This window comes from Sipha flava, unplaced genomic scaffold (assembly GCF_003268045.1).
Source record: "Sipha flava isolate LNK unplaced genomic scaffold, YSA_version1 117_pilon_pilon, whole genome shotgun sequence".
NCBI lineage: Eukaryota > Metazoa > Arthropoda > Insecta > Hemiptera > Aphididae > Sipha > Sipha flava.
In genome coordinates, this window is record NW_020271741.1 from 237,306 (window position 1) to 255,466 (window position 18,161).

An 18,161-nucleotide genomic window follows, 5' to 3' on the forward strand; every position below is an offset into this window, starting at 1 on the left:
ATTATTTAATTTATGTTTAATTTATTTTATGGCGAACAAGTATGTTCTATATTATTTAAAACACTTGCCGCGCCAACAATGGTAGAAAAATATAACGGTGTACAAGCAGTTATTTGTAGAAAAAATGAATAAGCCACATTCATTCCATGTGCTACGCATAGTTTGAATAGAATTGGAGTAAACGCAGCAGAAATATCTCTCGTGATGATTTCATTTTTTGGAATTATTCAAAAAGTGGGTAATTTTTTTTTTAGGTTTTTTTTCAAGATGGTAAAAATTAGTAAGTGTTTTAAAAATCACATTAAAATCCCATTCTGATACTCGTTGGTCGTCAAAAAAAACCTTACTGTTTCTTCTATGAATCAAAATACTATTCAAATTTATAAAATATTTAAAGGCATGCTTAATAATGAATTCCTGAGTGTGGACACAATAGAAGAAGCTAAATATCTTCTCTGCTTTTTTTACTTAAAAATATTTATTTTATTGAATATTTGGGACTTAATTTTAATAACTCAGATTGATTTATTAAACTGTTCTTTACAATTAAAAAAACCAAACAATAGATACAGCTTCAGGTATGTTAAAATAATTGGTATCTTCTATAGTGAATATCAAAAGATGGGTTTGAAATCTTGATAGATAAAGCAAAAGAAATAGCTTCATCTTTAAATATATATTTATAATTTGAAGAAAAACGTTTAAAATTTATTAAACGATACTTTAACGATTCTCCAAATGATGGAACAATTCTAAAAACCGAAAAAGAACTAAAAAGATGATTTTATGTAGCGATTGACTCGATGATTTCTAATTTTACTCGGAGATATCAACGAATGGAAAAAATAGCATCAGATTTTAGATTTTTAACTGGAAATAAATTATTTAATATGAAATCAAAATATGTGTGTAAATGAGCAAACGAATTGGCAATGAAATACTCGGAAGACCTCAATGGAACTGATTTGTATTCAGATTAAGAATGTTTTAAACATTAAACTAATAACTTAACGGATAATTTAAATCAGCTCTAGAACTACTAAAATATGTACATGGTTATTTTTTAAAATATGTTTATCCTAATATTGAAATAGCACAGCATTTTTTTTAACAATACCGGTGATGACTGCAACATGCGAATGAAGTTTCAGTAAATTGAAAATCGTTAAAAACTATCTAAGATCTACAATGACACAAAAAAAATTTGAACATATGATTGATGAATTCGCAAAAAAAAAGATTGAAAAGTAAAATTTTGAAAATGTATAAAAGCACTATTTTTTTTATTAATATTATGCACTATATTTTGTTAAGTTCAGTACCTAGTGTTTTTATTGTTATTAAATATTATTATAATTTTTCATTATAAGCATTAATTAATATATAAAATAAAATAATTAAGGCATATATGTATAAATATTTTGTGTATGTATGGGGGGGGGGGGGGGGGGTTTAAGTGTACCTACAAATCTACGTAAGCGAAAATTCATCAAATAGAATATCTAGGGGCGCTGAAGAACCTTGTTACGGCTCTGTCTATAGGTTACACACTACGCGTTTTAAACGCTATGTTATCAACATTTGTATGCAAATCTTTCAGTTTTATTTTTTGGTGTTTAAACCAGTTTTACGGTTTCCGATCGAAAGCCGCTGGTAAACCATAAGGGAAAAAAGCTTTTGACCAAAGGTAACAATATTTATAGTTGTGATTCTATGCGGTTTGCGATTATTTTTGACATGTGACTGAATTTTCGGCAGTTTTAGTTAAGAAATCCAGTATTTACTTCTTATACAGACCGTATAAAAGCAGATATTTTCGTTCTATAAACGTTCAGAGATTTAAAGCAATCATAGCTGTTAAATACTAGAAAATATATTGTAAAACCGAGTTTGAATGATCCAAATCGAGTTAGAGCCACCACGTTCTCGGTTGAGTAAGTAAGTCGAAAATTGTATATTTTTACCTATTTGGAAGATTCACCAACCAGTATTTCGTTCTGCACGATACATCTGATTATCCAAAACCGCGCTTGTTTAATCTCCGAACCATATAGCAGGAGTACGAAGTACAATATAATGTAATGGAACCGTTAAACACCAAAAGGTGATTTTTGTCATCACATTATTCTTCAAGAAGGTTCCAGTGCTAAATGTTTATATTTTAAAATAATATAAATCAATAATGTATGGGTTACTGTTAACATCGGTTAGAGCTTGTACGGTTTGGTCTAGACTGGTCCGGACCATGGTCATGCAATTTTTGGTCCATATTATTTTTTCCATTTAATTTGGTCCGGTCCGGTTCCATTGTCTAAAAAAAAAAAAATGTCTAGTCTGATCCATTCACCTTCAGTTTAATAAAATAATAATGGTCATCATTTTGAACAACAATTTATTATGATTTTACATGTATATAATACTTATATTATAAATTATATAGCAAAATAATTTTCAACATAATCATATGTTATTTTAACTCATATTATTTTGTTTTGGGATACCAAAACAGCTCGTCGTGTTTCTATATGATTTTATTGGTGACATAATATTTACTAGTCATAGAATATAAATGTCATGAGTGTAAATTTAAGATTATTAACACAATTTCCATTTGGTAAGTAATTATTTTAAATTTTATATTCTCAATCTATTTCAGAAAATATACAACCTAGTAGTTGGTACCTATATAATTATTTTACATAACAATGATGGAGCTTTTGTGACGATGATGGCTAAAATTCTCAAAAAATTGTAAAGCCAAAGAAGAAGAATGAGGGGTCTTTAGTTACATTTTTATAACTTCAAAACAATTTGTATATAATATACGCAGTATGTTAAAATTAATATATTTAGAGACTTAAAATATTTTAAACCTTGTTAATGTTATCTTTAAAAAAATAATGTTATATTTTAATTATTTTAATTTAAATATATAACAGTCTGCGATTTGTGTGTATTATTATTTAATCCTATTTAGTCTTATCTAATATATTTTAATTAGTTGTCTAATATAAAAATTTGTCCTAAGATTGGTCTTATACAGAATATATTTTCAAGTAAGATACAGTACGGTTTATGATCATTTTTTAACATTTGGTCTCATTTTTAAATGTCGGTCTGAGCTCCGTATTTTTTATTACATTTTAAATAAGGGGTGCGCAACATTTATTTAATCATGAACCTCAAGTTAATTAATTTCGAAGATCCCCTCCTTATCCTATCATTATTATGTATAAATATATTTTTTTTCATTAGACCGGTTTTGGTCTTGTTAAAATCTATCAGTTTGGTCCGGTCTTAGAAAAAAAACGGATCGTGCAGAGTTCTAACACCGATAATAGTGGGTAGAATAGTTACTTCGATATGTATCAGTTTGTTATCGATTTTGTTCTTGTTGCAGTTTTGTTGTTCCTTTAATACGTATTGAAGTTTTGAACTATCTTCTAGCGAAATAATAGACTGAATAGATTTATATTCTGTAAAAAATTTTTTTTTTTTTGTTATTAATTAACTGAAACTGAAACTTTTTTCGAATCACGATAAATGTTACAAAAAAAAATATTTTTTTGGTGTGGAATATCTTTTGAGTGCTTGGATGGGGTCGAATAAAACCGTCTGTAGTGACAGGATAGATTGGGTGATTAGCATTATCGTACTTTAAATATTGTGGATAGGGACGCACATGCGTGAGAGATGTAGAAATCTCTCTGGGTTTCCGTACGAGTTAACATCAACCTAAACATGTGATATGCGTACGAGTATATGCGTCTTCTATCTTTTGGCAAGTACGGAAGGTAAAACCGTTTGTAATCGACGATAAGACGCAAAACGGTGTATCGAGATGAGACGATTAGCGCTCTCGTACTTTGGACTCGAGATTAATTTAATAAGAATTATGTAGATATACTTACATTCTACATTCTACCCATCGGCATTAGCAACAGCAGTGCTAGTTCATCATGATTAAAGCGGCTGTGCATGACATACTTTGCGCTATTCCAGCCCATTTATAATTTTGGCAAACAAATTGGCCCAATATTTATCATGTAATTAGCATAAATTTGCACGTCCATCACTCGAATTCGCATGACATTTTTTTATGGGCTAAAAAAGCAATTTTCTATTTCGACCGTTGCGTCAGCTCGGCCCAAAATGTAAATTTTCAGATTTTTGCAAATATTTCTTGGTTTATCATTATTTTGGTGTCATTAGAGTGTTACATTCCCATTATTCCCTATTATAAATAGAATATTTTTTATTCTGTTCATAGAATTAGTATTGATATAAAATTGATAAAAAATAAATTGATATTTACGTATCGAATTTATCAAATTTGATTAGACCATTTTAACATACTTTGTCAAACCGTTTATTTGTTCCTTATTATATGACATTTAACGATGTTTAATAACAAATAACAATTATAATATCGATAGACGATAAACTTTAAAAATCTATGACGTAATTTAAAAATATAATACGGGCCACAAAAATGGCTTGCGGGCCGGATGTGGCCCATGTTACTTACATAACCTGTGTCCCAACCCTGTACTATATAATTTAAAATATATATGAAAAATCTATAACATTAAATCGTGCAGAACAAAAAAAATATAATGTTATTTAATTACTGAAATAAAAATAAAATGTTTAAAAAAGATAAAAGGAGAAAAACACAATAAAGTAATTAAAATAATTTAACGAAAATGTTGATTTTAAATATCTAAAAATAAATAGATATACATATATATATTTTATACTCATTATTGTTACAATAGTTATTAAGTCTGAGTTGATACTCAATCTTGTAAAGTAATCGAATATGAGTATTTGAATACTTGTATTTAAATACTTTTTGAAGTATTTATATGGTATTTTAAATACAATTTTTTTATGTATTTTTTAATTTTTTTGAATACTTTTTAATTGTATTTTTACCAAAATTTAAATACTTGTATTAAAATACCATAAAATCCGTTTTATTAATTTTAATTTATTATTTTTCAAAAAAAAATTGACATCAATAAGAATAATATTGTTTTCGTTGAAAACTAATATTATGTTTTTGTACAGTAAAAGTAGGTAATAACAATGTTACCACACTAAATACCACATTAAATTTTATATAGTTTCTATATTGAAATTTTTTAAGAAAACTGAAAATCTATTAACTTTAAAATAGTTCAATATTAATAGTAAGTTAATACCACTTTTTATTTTATTTTTTTCATTAAAATTTAATCAATATTAGTTAAGATATATTTGAATACAGAATGAAATATGTGAACATGTATTTATCTTTCAATAGTCAGACATGTTATAGTAATTGTTAAAACCTCTGGAAAGTAGTAACATAATAAGTACCTATATTGATGTACAATATACATATATACAGTGCTCGAAGTGGGGGGATACGAAGGGATGGTATCCCTCTACTTTTGTGTTTTTACAGTTTTAATCCCTCTACTTGTTTTGTCTAGAATAACACATTTCTCTAAAGACTTGTATTTTAAAATGATATACTTATTATCATTTTTATATCTATATACTCGTAATTTTTTTTAACATTCAGGCCCAAGCGCCCGGCTTATCGTATTGTTTAGTATAAGATGTTTCGCAACTCATATTATACCCGTGTTTAGAGCCACGGACTAAGATAATATACCTTATGTGAACTATAAAAAAAAAAAAAAAAATTACGGTACACAAGGTGTGGAGAATGTTATGATGATATCAGGAAATCTGAATTGTAAGGCATCCCTCAACTTATCTTGAGCCATTTCGACCACTGCATATATATTATATAGCATAAAATCAAAAAAAAAAAATACTTGTATTGTATTCAAATACTTTATGAGTATTCGTAAAATACATTTTTATTATAGTATTTTAAAAGTATTTTTACAAGACTGTTGATACTTATTATCATTATAGAATCAATAGATAATAATAAACCAAGAAATATTAGCAAAAATCTGAAAATTTACACTTGGGGCTGAGCTAGCGCAACGGTCGAAATAGTAAATCAGTTATTTAGCTCATAAAAAATGTCGTGTGAATTTGGGTGATGGACGGTGCAAATCATGCTAATTACATGCTAAATATTGACCGAAAAAAATTTGCAAGAAACCCAAAACTTGCATTGGACAGGGCTAGCGCAACGTTGCTCCAGCCCGGTCCCTTGTTTTTTATGTTTTACTGGTAAACCATGTTCATGCGAATTGTGCAGATGGTCATGCAAATTCATGGTAATTATATGTTAAATATTGGGCCAATATTGTAAACCAAAATTAAAAATGTACCGGGTTGGCGCAACGTACGTCTGTGCATGCATGCATTGTTCTATCGCTTACGTGTATTTAGATATATTGAAAATAGATTTTTTAAAATTCTTCTTCATTCTTCAATAAAACATTTTGATATTTCGAGTCCACCAGGTATCGGACATGCATTTTTTACTCGATTACTTTCGTATAAATCCCGTTTTCAGTTCATTCTTTCACCTTCTTTTTGATCCGTTCACTTAAAATCCGGGAGCCTCACTCATCACCTTAGATATTTGTCATTCACCTCTTACATAACCTGAACAAATCCTATTCATCACTCCATCGTGGAGCGTCAATATCAGCTGTATACACGTAGTCATGCCTTGATGACGAGATCCAACGAATCGTGAATATATCCGAAATCGGGCGAAACAACTAATGCCGATATGAATAATTTTAAAACCACGGCACGATCCAGCTATGCTTTCCGTGTGTTATTTTTATTGATTATTGGGTACATGGCGTGCAAATAAGAGCGAACTTCAATCGTACGATAAGGTAACGATAATTTATAATGCCGCGATAATATCCACCACGCGTGGCTAAAGTTGAAACGTAAAACGTCTTTGTTTTTGCATTTAAGTGCTACAACGGGTGCAATGGGTTTAAATCATTAGTAGTTGATGAAATTCAAATTTGCATATAACACTTCGTCTTTTATCCATTTCAAACGAGTAAACCCTACGATATTAAATTAAAATTAATTTCTTACGCTATACCTACCACCTTATTTATTTTTTTCGTTGACATACGTTTGAGCGTGCATGCATTTGTTTGTGTTGGCTTATAATGTACTCGAATACAATACATATGTAAGCATAATAATATATAATACCCATCTGATTACAGCAGCGCAAATGGAAAATAAACAAACCTCACTATTGCGAGTTGCAGAACAAACGCTTCGTAATACAAATTATTTTAAGAACACCGAGGATTTCTATTAAATACCCTTATTAAAATTATCCAAATACGATTATATAGGAATTTCGTACAACAATACAATATAAATAATGCTTTGTAGTTTTAATGATAAGTCGCAAAATTAAAATAATATATTTACATTGTAATCCAATATACATAATAAAAGTAACACTAAAATAAATTAACTAAAACGAAAATTAAATTAAAAATGAATTAAAAAAATATCGCCTTACGTGTTATCATTCTATCTACACTTAAATAAATGAAGTTTTGAATTATTTTTTATTTATATTTATGAACAGGGCTCGGAAGTTCTAGCAAATGCATATTTTTCTTGGTTCATCCTAGAACATCCAAAGTAAGAAACAAATATGTTTCTCACTGTTCGGATATCATACACAAAATTTAATTTTGCTATTTTTTGCATATTTACGGGTTTTATAGCTATTTTGCTAATTTAGGGTTTATACTGCTATTTTTGGGTATATTTTCACATAATGTAGGAAATAATCAAATTTTGTTGATCATAATTGTATTTACTTGGTTATGTTTTTAAAAATATTTTAATTATTGGAAATAAATAACTTCATCAAATATTATTTTATGTTTTCATTGATAATTTGTTGTATCAATAATTAGTGACGTCACTGTTATTCCCTTATTATATCATTGCATTAGATTATCAAACATTTTAATAATGTAGGATAATTATCAAGATAAATATATAAAGTAATTTAATAATAAGTACATTTTTACAAATATATTTAAGTAATTTAATATTTTTGTTAACATTCTATAATTCAATCAGTCCAGACTGTGTCTAATGAGCCTAACGATTTGTAAAATTACATTTTTTTCAAGTTAAATGCATATTTTTTTGATTTTTTGTGCTATTTATAGCGCATATTTTAGAGTTTTTAAGTGCATATTTAAGAGCTAAAAGTAATATTTTTAGAGCTACAACTTCCGAGCTCTGTTTATGAATATTCAAGTTAGAACATTAAAATATTTAATGTACTATTTTAACCAGTTCTCTTTAAATTACGACAATATGAATATAATTATTTGATATAAAAACAGTTAGGAATGCTGTTATAACAAAGTAAAATAGGTATTTATTTATTTATTAGTAAAATACATATTTATTGATAAAACGAAATGGTCAGCAGTGAAAGTCATTTTTAGCGTTTTAAAGGTTTCGTAAACCTGTTTTGTATTTGCGTTTTCACGTCATAATGGTTCATCATGTGCATACATAACTTGTGATCCCGCGTGTCTCCCCAACCGCCAAAGCCCGAGATCGGCATCTGTTTAGTGTTCTCTAAAGTCACGTCCACTGTTTCCGGATACAACTTTAAAGTGTTCAGATTTTGTTTAAGTTTGACAATGTGTGACATATCCGTGCAGTTATTCGCGTGATGCATGCCACTGTATGGAGAGAACATAAATGTCAAACTTTAAAATCACAGTATAATGCATGCACTTATTTTTTTTTTTTTTAGTTATCGTAAAAGACACAAATAAATACATTATTATTGAGTAACATTTTTAATTATCTTTCTCCTTTAAGCAAAGCTTAAATATATAGCTTATATATATATATATATATATAAGTATGATACAATTATTATAATTATAGAATTTACAAGATACAGAGTATAAGTTCTAAGTACATAATTAAACATACAAATAGTTTAGAAATATTATCAAGAAAATATATATGATAAAGAAAGAAATATAAAATAAAGATATTGTCTAAGATACACAAATAAAACCTCATAGGTTAATATTTATATAGCTTAGAATTAAAATAAAATTACAACTCATTATTTAACTCAAAAAATAAATATTTATACATCAAGCCTTTAATATTAATCCTTTCATCCCTAAATATTTTTTTTTTTAAATTCAAAAGGCATAGAATTGAAAAACGTTGGTCCAAGATAATCTAAAAAACATTGACCAAAAGATTTATTTGTATAATTAACAGTCAAATCAAATTTCCTCAATTCTCTTTTATTGCTTAACTCTTTATGATAAATATCTAAGTTAAATTTCTTAACCAAGTACATAATAGCAATTATTTTTATATAAAAACCTTATTGGCAATACACCAAGTTCTTTATAGTTGGCTTTCGTAGATCCTTCTAGAGTGAATTTATTTAGGCAAATTCTGACCATATTATTTTTATTAACTACTAGTGCATTTAATATCTTATCCCGAAGGCCATACCAATAGACCATATTGGACATTTGATTGATATAGTGCAAAATATACTATTTTCATTATTTGTTTAGGTACCATGGTTTTGAGTTTGATCAATTTAAATGTAATAAAACGTAGCTTTCCTAATAAATTGTTAATATTAAAATTCCATTTTAAGTTTTTATCAAAGATAACACCATAATATCGAATTTTCTCAACTATTTTAATTATTTTGTAGTTTTCCTGATTACATATTTTATTATTGATGCAGCCGTGTACTGATATAGTATTGAATTTACAATCTGTTTTATTAATTGAAAATAGCATAAACACAGTTTTATCAATATTTAGAGATAGATTTATATTGTTTAAAATGTTTATTATCTGATTGAAACCTCTGCAAGCTTTCTCATATACCCCATCCCATGATTTTTGTGAGAATAGAAGACAAGTGTCATCAGCATAAGTAATTATCGATCCATCAAAATTAATATTACAAATTTCGTTAATATATATTATAAATAGAATGGGTCCAAGAACACTACCTTGAGGTACACCATTTTTAATTCCATATATGTTAACATTTACTTCATTAATTTTAACTGACTGTTTTATATTATGCAAATAGCTTTTAAGACAGTTTAGGCTCGAATTATAAATTCCAAAGTTAGGTAGTATGTTTAATAAGATTTGATGATTCACTGTATCAAAAGCCTTGGATATGTCTAAAAATATTGCTAATGATTTATTTATATTATCTAGATTACTGTATAGAAATTGAGTGACTTTATAAAGAGCATTCTCAGTACTTAACCCCGGTCTAAAGCCATAATGTTTTTTTTGATAATAAGTTATTTTTTTTCTAAGAACTCAATCAGTCTGGCTTTGATAATTTTTTCAAATATCTTAGAAAAATTGCTCAACATGGATATTGGCCTATAATTAATCCTAATCGATTTATCACCACTTTTAACAAAGGTTTAACATCAGCTACTTTTAAGGTATCAAGAAAAATACTTTGTTCAATATTTAAGTCATATATATAAACAAGAGAATTCACTACCAATTTACTAATACATTTTAACATTTTTACGGACACTTTATCCAAACCACTTGCTGTATCGTCTTTAAAACTATCTTTAATACGTCTTTAATAATATCTAGTATGTCCGATGACTCGATTTTTTTTGAGAAACACATCATTAAAAGAAACGTTATTAGGAACATGACTATTCTCTGAATTGATTGGTTTTTTTTATATTATTCTGAACGATATTTATAAAAAAATTATTAAACATATTAAATGCAGTTATTGGATCATTTTTCACATTTATTTCATACTCATTATTTCTTAGTTTGATAATATTATCTTTAAATCTCAATTTAGAACCTGTAACTTCGTTTATTAGATTCCATGTCGATTTTGGATTAGAATTTGCAATTTTTAAATTTTTGTTCATAAAAATTATTTTTAGCTAGCCTTATAGTTTTTGTGAAATTATTTTTGTATTTTTATAATGCAAAGCTAACGTTAAATTATTTGGATGTTTTTTGCATTTCATTGAAAGAAATTGTTTGCGACGGGCTGAGGTTAATAATCCATTAGTCATCCATTCTTTTAAACGTATGTTCTTTGATCTCAAGATTATACGAGTAGTAAATGTATCAATTGCATTTTTAATTATTTGATCAAAAACATTATAACAGTGATTGACATCATTATAGGCATCATATACTTCGGTCCAATTTGCATTGGCTAATATTGACGTATTGATTTATAATCAATTTTATTAAACATTTCTCGATTATCAACAGAATTTGCATTACTTGGAATTGAAACACAAACCGTACAGTGATCTGTTATATCAGTGAGTATTACACCAGCATTAATTTTACTTGTGACATTATCATTACTGTTGGATACAAGTTCTAATTCAAATTGCGCGCGGTCATGTCGCAATTAATAATATGCCGTAACGTTGTCGCACCGGAGCGTCCAACCTGGACCCCCGCTGTGACCGCGACCAAGTTGCCCGTCGCCGGTGCCCCGCCGCCGACGTGTTTTGGATCATTCTTCCACCGTCTACGGAACAGGTTCGCGATCCAGTGTCCGGTCACCGTCAGTCCGCCATTTTTTTCTATGTTTGGCCTTTGTTTTTGCTCATCCGAGCTAATCGCCGTTCCGCGTCCGCGAACGTTTGGTTTTTGGCTCGTTAACCACCCGGGGTAGTGTTTTTTTTCGTCGGTAACTAGCCGTCTTGGCTACTCACCCGAGCCCCTGTGCTCACCGACTCATCGCGCACGTGCTGGTTTCGTGCGATTCGAGTCACGGCCGCTCGTGCCAAAACCACGAGCTGTATTTTCGTGTTTTTCGTCGCCCGTCCGATTTTCGCTGTGCGACCCCCGACCCGTGTCATTTACGCCGTTCACGTGTTTTAGTACGACCGTCTGGTGTCTGATACGTCATTACTAATTTTGTTATATTTTGAATCGCTCGGCCGATCTTTGCCGTGCGATTGAGTCCACGTGTGCCGCCCGCCCGTTATACGCAGTGCAAACCGTCGTGTCTATTATGTTTGTCGTTTGAGCCGCGACAACGGATAGTTCACGCGTGCCGTGTTTTGTAGTGTATAAATCTTGCATCTGTAAATATCACGCCCAATCCCCTCGATCAACGATCGCATCGTCCAAGTTGGATTACCTCCGTACCACCGTCGACCACCGCACGTACGCACGTGGTATCGTCGACGTTTTTCGTCATATTCGACGATAGTGCGAGTGTCGCTATCAACGCCTATCGTTTCGTCGTCGTTCCAGACCAATCACAGCACCAACATCGTGTTATCATCGAGCCAGCCAGGTTATCAGGTCGTGCACACGATGTCATTTGTTTATTATTATTATTATTATTATTTTATTCGTCACGAATTCGACGTACTTTTGTATTATTCTGCTGTCTTCGACGCGCCCGCCCATATATATTTAGTTGTTCAATCGTTTCCGCCGATCGACTTGTGATTGTGCGCCCCATATACTAACTCTAGTACGTAAGTTATTTTATTGCAGAAACAAGCAAATAAATTTTGTTACGCACATTATCATATATATAAAATATTGTGTTGTTATTGATCACCTAACTCTCATCATTTTAATTACTTAAATTAGTCAGATTTGAACCGCCCCTAAAATTATATACAGTCAGTCCACTCTCTACTACCTTATAGGGTCATCGAAGCATATTTTGCTGTAACAGTAAAATAATGGCACACGACGGGTTACGTGTAGGCCCGCCGTCCGTGCGCCCACACACACACGCGCGTCAACTCGTCCTCCGGCTTCTTGTGCAGCCCGATCGCACAATTACCATTAATAAAAATGTGGTCTAAACAAGAATGATTAACATTAACATTAATGATAAGGTACTATTTATTGTTCTATGAATATTATCATAAATATTGTTAAAAAGCTTTTTTTTTTTTATTTAATTTATTTATAAGACTAAATAAGTTATATTTTAAAAATTATTTTTATGTGAATGTTAATATATTTTACTCGCATATATTTATATAATATAATTAATAAATTAAATGTTTTAGTGAAATAAGTAGATGATAGATTCTTAACGTAATTTTTAATCATAATTATATTAACAATACCAACAAAAGTCACACGCCATCAATTAGTTAATTTAGTTATTATTTTTTAAATTAATCAAGATTCGTTTTTTTGAAGTATAGTCCTGATGTGATGCGTTTGAATACTACCAAATAGTTCCATATTAATATTAAGTTAATACCACTTTTTATTTTATTTTTTTCATTCAAATTTAATCAATATTAGTTGAAATATATTGTTATCCACAGGCCTGATTTAAAAATTTTGCGCCACCGGGCATATAATTTATGCCCTCCCCCCAAAAATAAATAATAATAATATATCACCTATTATTTCGTCCATAATCGAAATTTTTTAATATTAAAATATAACTTTAAATGAAAATCGTTTAATACTTTTTTTAATCAACAAAATAAACAAATTATAACAAAATTAAACATACTATCTTCTTTTTTTTACTGTCTTATTTTTTTTTCATTAAGTACATCATTTTTAAAATTAATTTCGCTAAAATATTTTGCCGCCCCCGGGCATGTGCCTATCCGTGCCCCCCCCCTTAAATACGGGCCTGGTTGTCCATACGTTTTGCTTACAATGATTATAAAAAAATCGAACGTAAATCAATTAAAATATGTTTACGAGCATCTAAATTTTCAATTTTTACGAATCTAAATTCACATCCGCATTACACTCTATGACCAAGACCCACCCCACCCCTAATCGGAGCCGCATTTAGGGGGGGCACTGGTTACAACTGCCCTGGGTGCCAGTTTTTTGAGGGCACCAAAATTTTGTGGTCGGAAATTTGTTGACTTGTGAATTATTGAACTTTAAAAATTATTTTGAAATTGTTATTTTTTTTGTTTTTAATAACAGTATCATAAATTAATGTTAATATATTTAATTTATTAATATGTATTATTAATATATTTATAGCAATATAGCTATCAGCGATCCAGAATATTATTTATATTACTACTATTAGTTCCCAAATTTGTTGTGATAATGTCAACATAAGTTATTTATAATAATACGGTATATTATGTTATCACGTGTGGCGTGCGGTGGCATGCTTACTACACAAAAATAACATTGATTTTAGAATATCTAAAAGGTTCATTAGGATCTATCTCTTATATTTTCCGTGGGCAGGCCCATTAGAAGAGCGCAATTTTTTTTTTTTTGCGCCGGTGCGCAAAATATCTAAATACGGCACTGCCTCTACAGTACATATGTACAGTAGAGCGAATTCCTGACTTTTACTTTTGACCACCCAAAGCACCAACTAGATTAATTTTGCTACCAGACATACACAAAAAAAAACACATATATGTCTATTTTTAGTGTATTATACTGAATGATATTTTATTAGCAGCTGTGTATCATTATTATTATTCTACTGATATAATATTGGTATGTAATTGATTTCTTATCGCCCGTATAATAGTCACGGCTAAGATTTTCGGAAATCCGTTTAGCGTACCTACGCGCAATCACAAGTCACTATATTTTGCAATTCAAAATGTTTCAACTCCTATGCGGCTATGCAAGTCCCAAAAAGCCAAAAAAAAAAAATTCACCCAATACCAAAAGCCCGATTTTAATTTTGAAAAGATATTTAAATTCATTATTTTGTTTTCTAGGTTGTGTAGGAAATGGATTTTCGATTTTTTTTTGTTGTTCAATTATTATAGTACCAAATTAATTTTCTTTTTTTCCAAAATTCTCTTTTACTTTATTGTTAAGGTGTGATTCCTATGGACGCGTCTGCAGACGCGCCGTGGCGCGGCGCGATTCAAATCTCAGCCGCGTTGCACTAGTTTACTTGTCGATAGATGGAACCGATTCCTATGACAATCGCTGCGGCGCGCGACCGCGATCTAGCGACTGCTCCGAAGGGAGTCAAATCGCGGACGCGCGCGGCTGTGTGTTCATGTATATTATATTATACATATTGTTTAGTACATATTATTATACACTTTTTCATAATTTTTTAAAAATGTCACGATCAACACAAGTTATGTTTTCTCCAGAAGAAGACGTAAAATTAGCAGAACTAGTAAGTGGGCATCCTTATCTCCACAAATGTTTTTCGATGAGTATACTGAAGACACCTTCTGTTTTCCTAGTTAAAAACATCTCATGTGCCTTGTTAGAATTGTTAAACATTACTTTATTAACAATTGTTTGTTCTTCATCTACTTCTTGTAAAAGAAGTAAATTTAAAATTAACTTTTGTTTTTTGTTTAAAGACATTTTGAAAAAGAAACAGATATTGTAAAATGAACTATTGTAAAATACGTCTTGTTGCTAACGGAGAATTGCAGCAAGTGGTTCGTCGCGGTCCGGCGCGGCGCTGTAGCAGTCACGCAGTTATAGGAATCCGTACCCAAGCCGCGCGGCCAAAAAATCGACCGCGCGACTGGGACTTGAATCGCGGCGCGGCGCGGCGCGTCTGCAGACGCGACCATAGGAATCACACCTTTACTAAAAAAACATAAACTAAAAAATTAATTTTTTACATATAACACAGACAAGGAGTAAATAAATCCAAACATTTTTTTCAAAAAGAAAATTGGACTTCTGGAAGTGTATTTTTTTTTCTTCTGCTTATTGGTCTAAATGCATAAAAAAACGACCTACTTTCAACCGCCTTAATAGGCATTATTATCATTCAATCATCAGTATAGCAATCATTAATTTCTTCGGGTGATAAAAAGGATAAACCAAAAACCATTTTTAAACATCGTCCTATTTCACAATTCTTAGTTTTAAATTCTTTGGAAAGCCCTAGTGTTTGTATTTTTCTAAACCAAGCTTGGCCCAAATAAAATCGACAACCTTTTAATTGAACTAAAGGCCTTACTTCAGAAGCAGCTACATGAATTGTTCTTTTAAAGTCGACATATATTTTAACTGGGCTTAGATAATTTTGAATAAAACGAAAAGTATTTGTGTATGTATCACTAGTTTTATTTGGAAGCAGGAAGAAAACTAGAGTAGCATAATATTTATTTTTTACCACATGAATTGAAAAAAAAAATTAATAAAAAAACTTAGGGCAACATTTTAAAGTACCATCAATAAACACAGTTTTCATTTGACGTAGTTCTTCCAAATTATTATTACAAGAAAATCCAATTATATTAGTTTCTGTATCATTAATAATTAAAAAGTTGTCATCCCGATTGGTTTTTACATCATAATTATTTATTTAATATTTCATTGTTTTAGGCAACGTTGGTAGGTACTGTACTACGAGTACATCGACTAGCATGAATATTTTTACGACTTCTGCATAAATCATTTGCATCTATAGTTTTAATATCAATTTTAGCCATTTCACAACGAATAATATTTGATGGCCGTTCATATAAAACCAAATAATCAATTTTAATTAAATAATTGTATATCTATATTAAATTAATCTAGTTTATAAAACGTATAAAAAAAATACATAAAAATATTCAAAAAGTAACCAATAATAAATAATTATAAATGGTTTTATGCATTTTATAATGAATTGTAAAAATGTATTATTTATTAAAAGTTAAATGACTTTCATTCAGTCAATTTTGGTTTTGGAGTCGTAGTTAATTAGTCAAAATGACTTAAAAAAAGTCAGTCTATCCGAATTTGGTATCAAAAATACCGGTTGCTATTCAAAAAAAAAAAAATAAGTTGTATTGCGCATGCACGTACCAAGAGGGTTAAAAATTTAAAATTATATTTGAAAATGTGTATTTATATACCGCTAACTTGTAAAAAAAAAAATTCAATTTACTCCAACATAATCCGGCCGAGAAATTCAGTGTTCCCTAAATTGATGAACACACGGTGTACACATTACTTTATATACCATATTTAACACGACAGTATAGTGGCACGAAGTTAAGTAAGAAAAAAACATAAATTTTATAGAATAAATAAATAATAATAATATATATTATAATCACTGATTATTAATCAGCAAAAATTGTAGTTGGATTGAAATATAAATTATGAGTTGGGAATGTTTTAATAATACATCTAAATGCGGTAGCGTATGCATTTGTGCTTTTGTCTGGTAATAAGAAATAGGATGATGGAACATTATGTCCATTTTAAAAATATGAACCGTAAACAGTTGATAGAAATATTTTAGGCAACGATAAAATGTACCATATACGAAACTTATATGGCTCTAGTTTATTTAATATTAAATTATTAATATTTAATATTTTGTAACTAGAGCATAACTATTTTAAATTAAAATTTGTCGAGTAGAATAAAATATTATTTACTGTGTCAGTATTTAATTGAAAATCTGCTGAAAACAATATTATGTATTTACAAAATCTGAAAATGTTTCAATATTATAATATATATGTTATATTCTTATGTACATACTAGCTGTCCCGACACGGCGTTGTGCGCGTATTAATTTGTTTTTTGGCATTTTCGTATTATTGTTATTATGTATGAGAAAATATTTTTTTTTAATTTTTTATTTGTAGTTTATTACTGGTTTCGGAGATCATAGCGTATAGTAAACTATTGAGTATGGCAAATCAATAATCATATAATGTCACTAATAATAACCCACGGAATTAAGGATAGAACATAGTCTGTAATGAATGAATAAATAACAAAGTTCTTTATTGATAACATAAACAAATATAATTTTATAAATGATGTACATTTTAAACTATTTTTTATAATGACTTATATTATTTTGAATTATAACAATTTATATAATTAATAAAAATATATCTAACTCCAGAAGCATCAAGGATCCCATCTCCGTCCCTTCGGGGTAAAATTTTGTACAGAACGCTGCTAAGCACACAGAAAATAGGGGCGTAACCAAAACCGCGAACGTCTAACTCCAAAAGTGCGGATAAGAAATAAAATGTTACACTTACTTCAGTTAAATGGTTCAAGGTTTTCAATAGAAACTTTACTACACTTAAACTTCACTGAATAATACTGATGAATACATCGTACCGAACTTCGCATTTTTTACCTTTTAAGATTGAAATTCATTCACTCGCTCGTCGTACACCGTGGCGTTACGTGCTCTCACTCTCGTTCCACAGTGTTTTTTTTTT

The 18,161-nt window shown here is 29.7% G+C and overlaps 1 protein-coding gene across 9 annotated transcripts in view; it reads right to left on the minus strand.

Annotated features, from left to right (window-relative positions):
• Nucleotides 1-8,337: 8,337 nt before the first annotated feature.
• LOC112693800 (alpha-1,6-mannosyl-glycoprotein 2-beta-N-acetylglucosaminyltransferase-like) overlaps nt 8,338-18,161 on the minus strand; it is a 64,015-nt gene continuing 54,191 nt past the window's right edge. For all 9 annotated transcript variants that reach the window (XM_025569011.1, XM_025569017.1, XM_025569015.1 and 6 more), the window contains one exon: nt 8,338-8,678. In XM_025569011.1, coding sequence (XP_025424796.1) covers nt 8,432-8,678 — 247 coding nt within the window. In that variant the 3' untranslated portion in view covers nt 8,338-8,431. The remainder of the gene's footprint in view (nt 8,679-18,161) is intronic.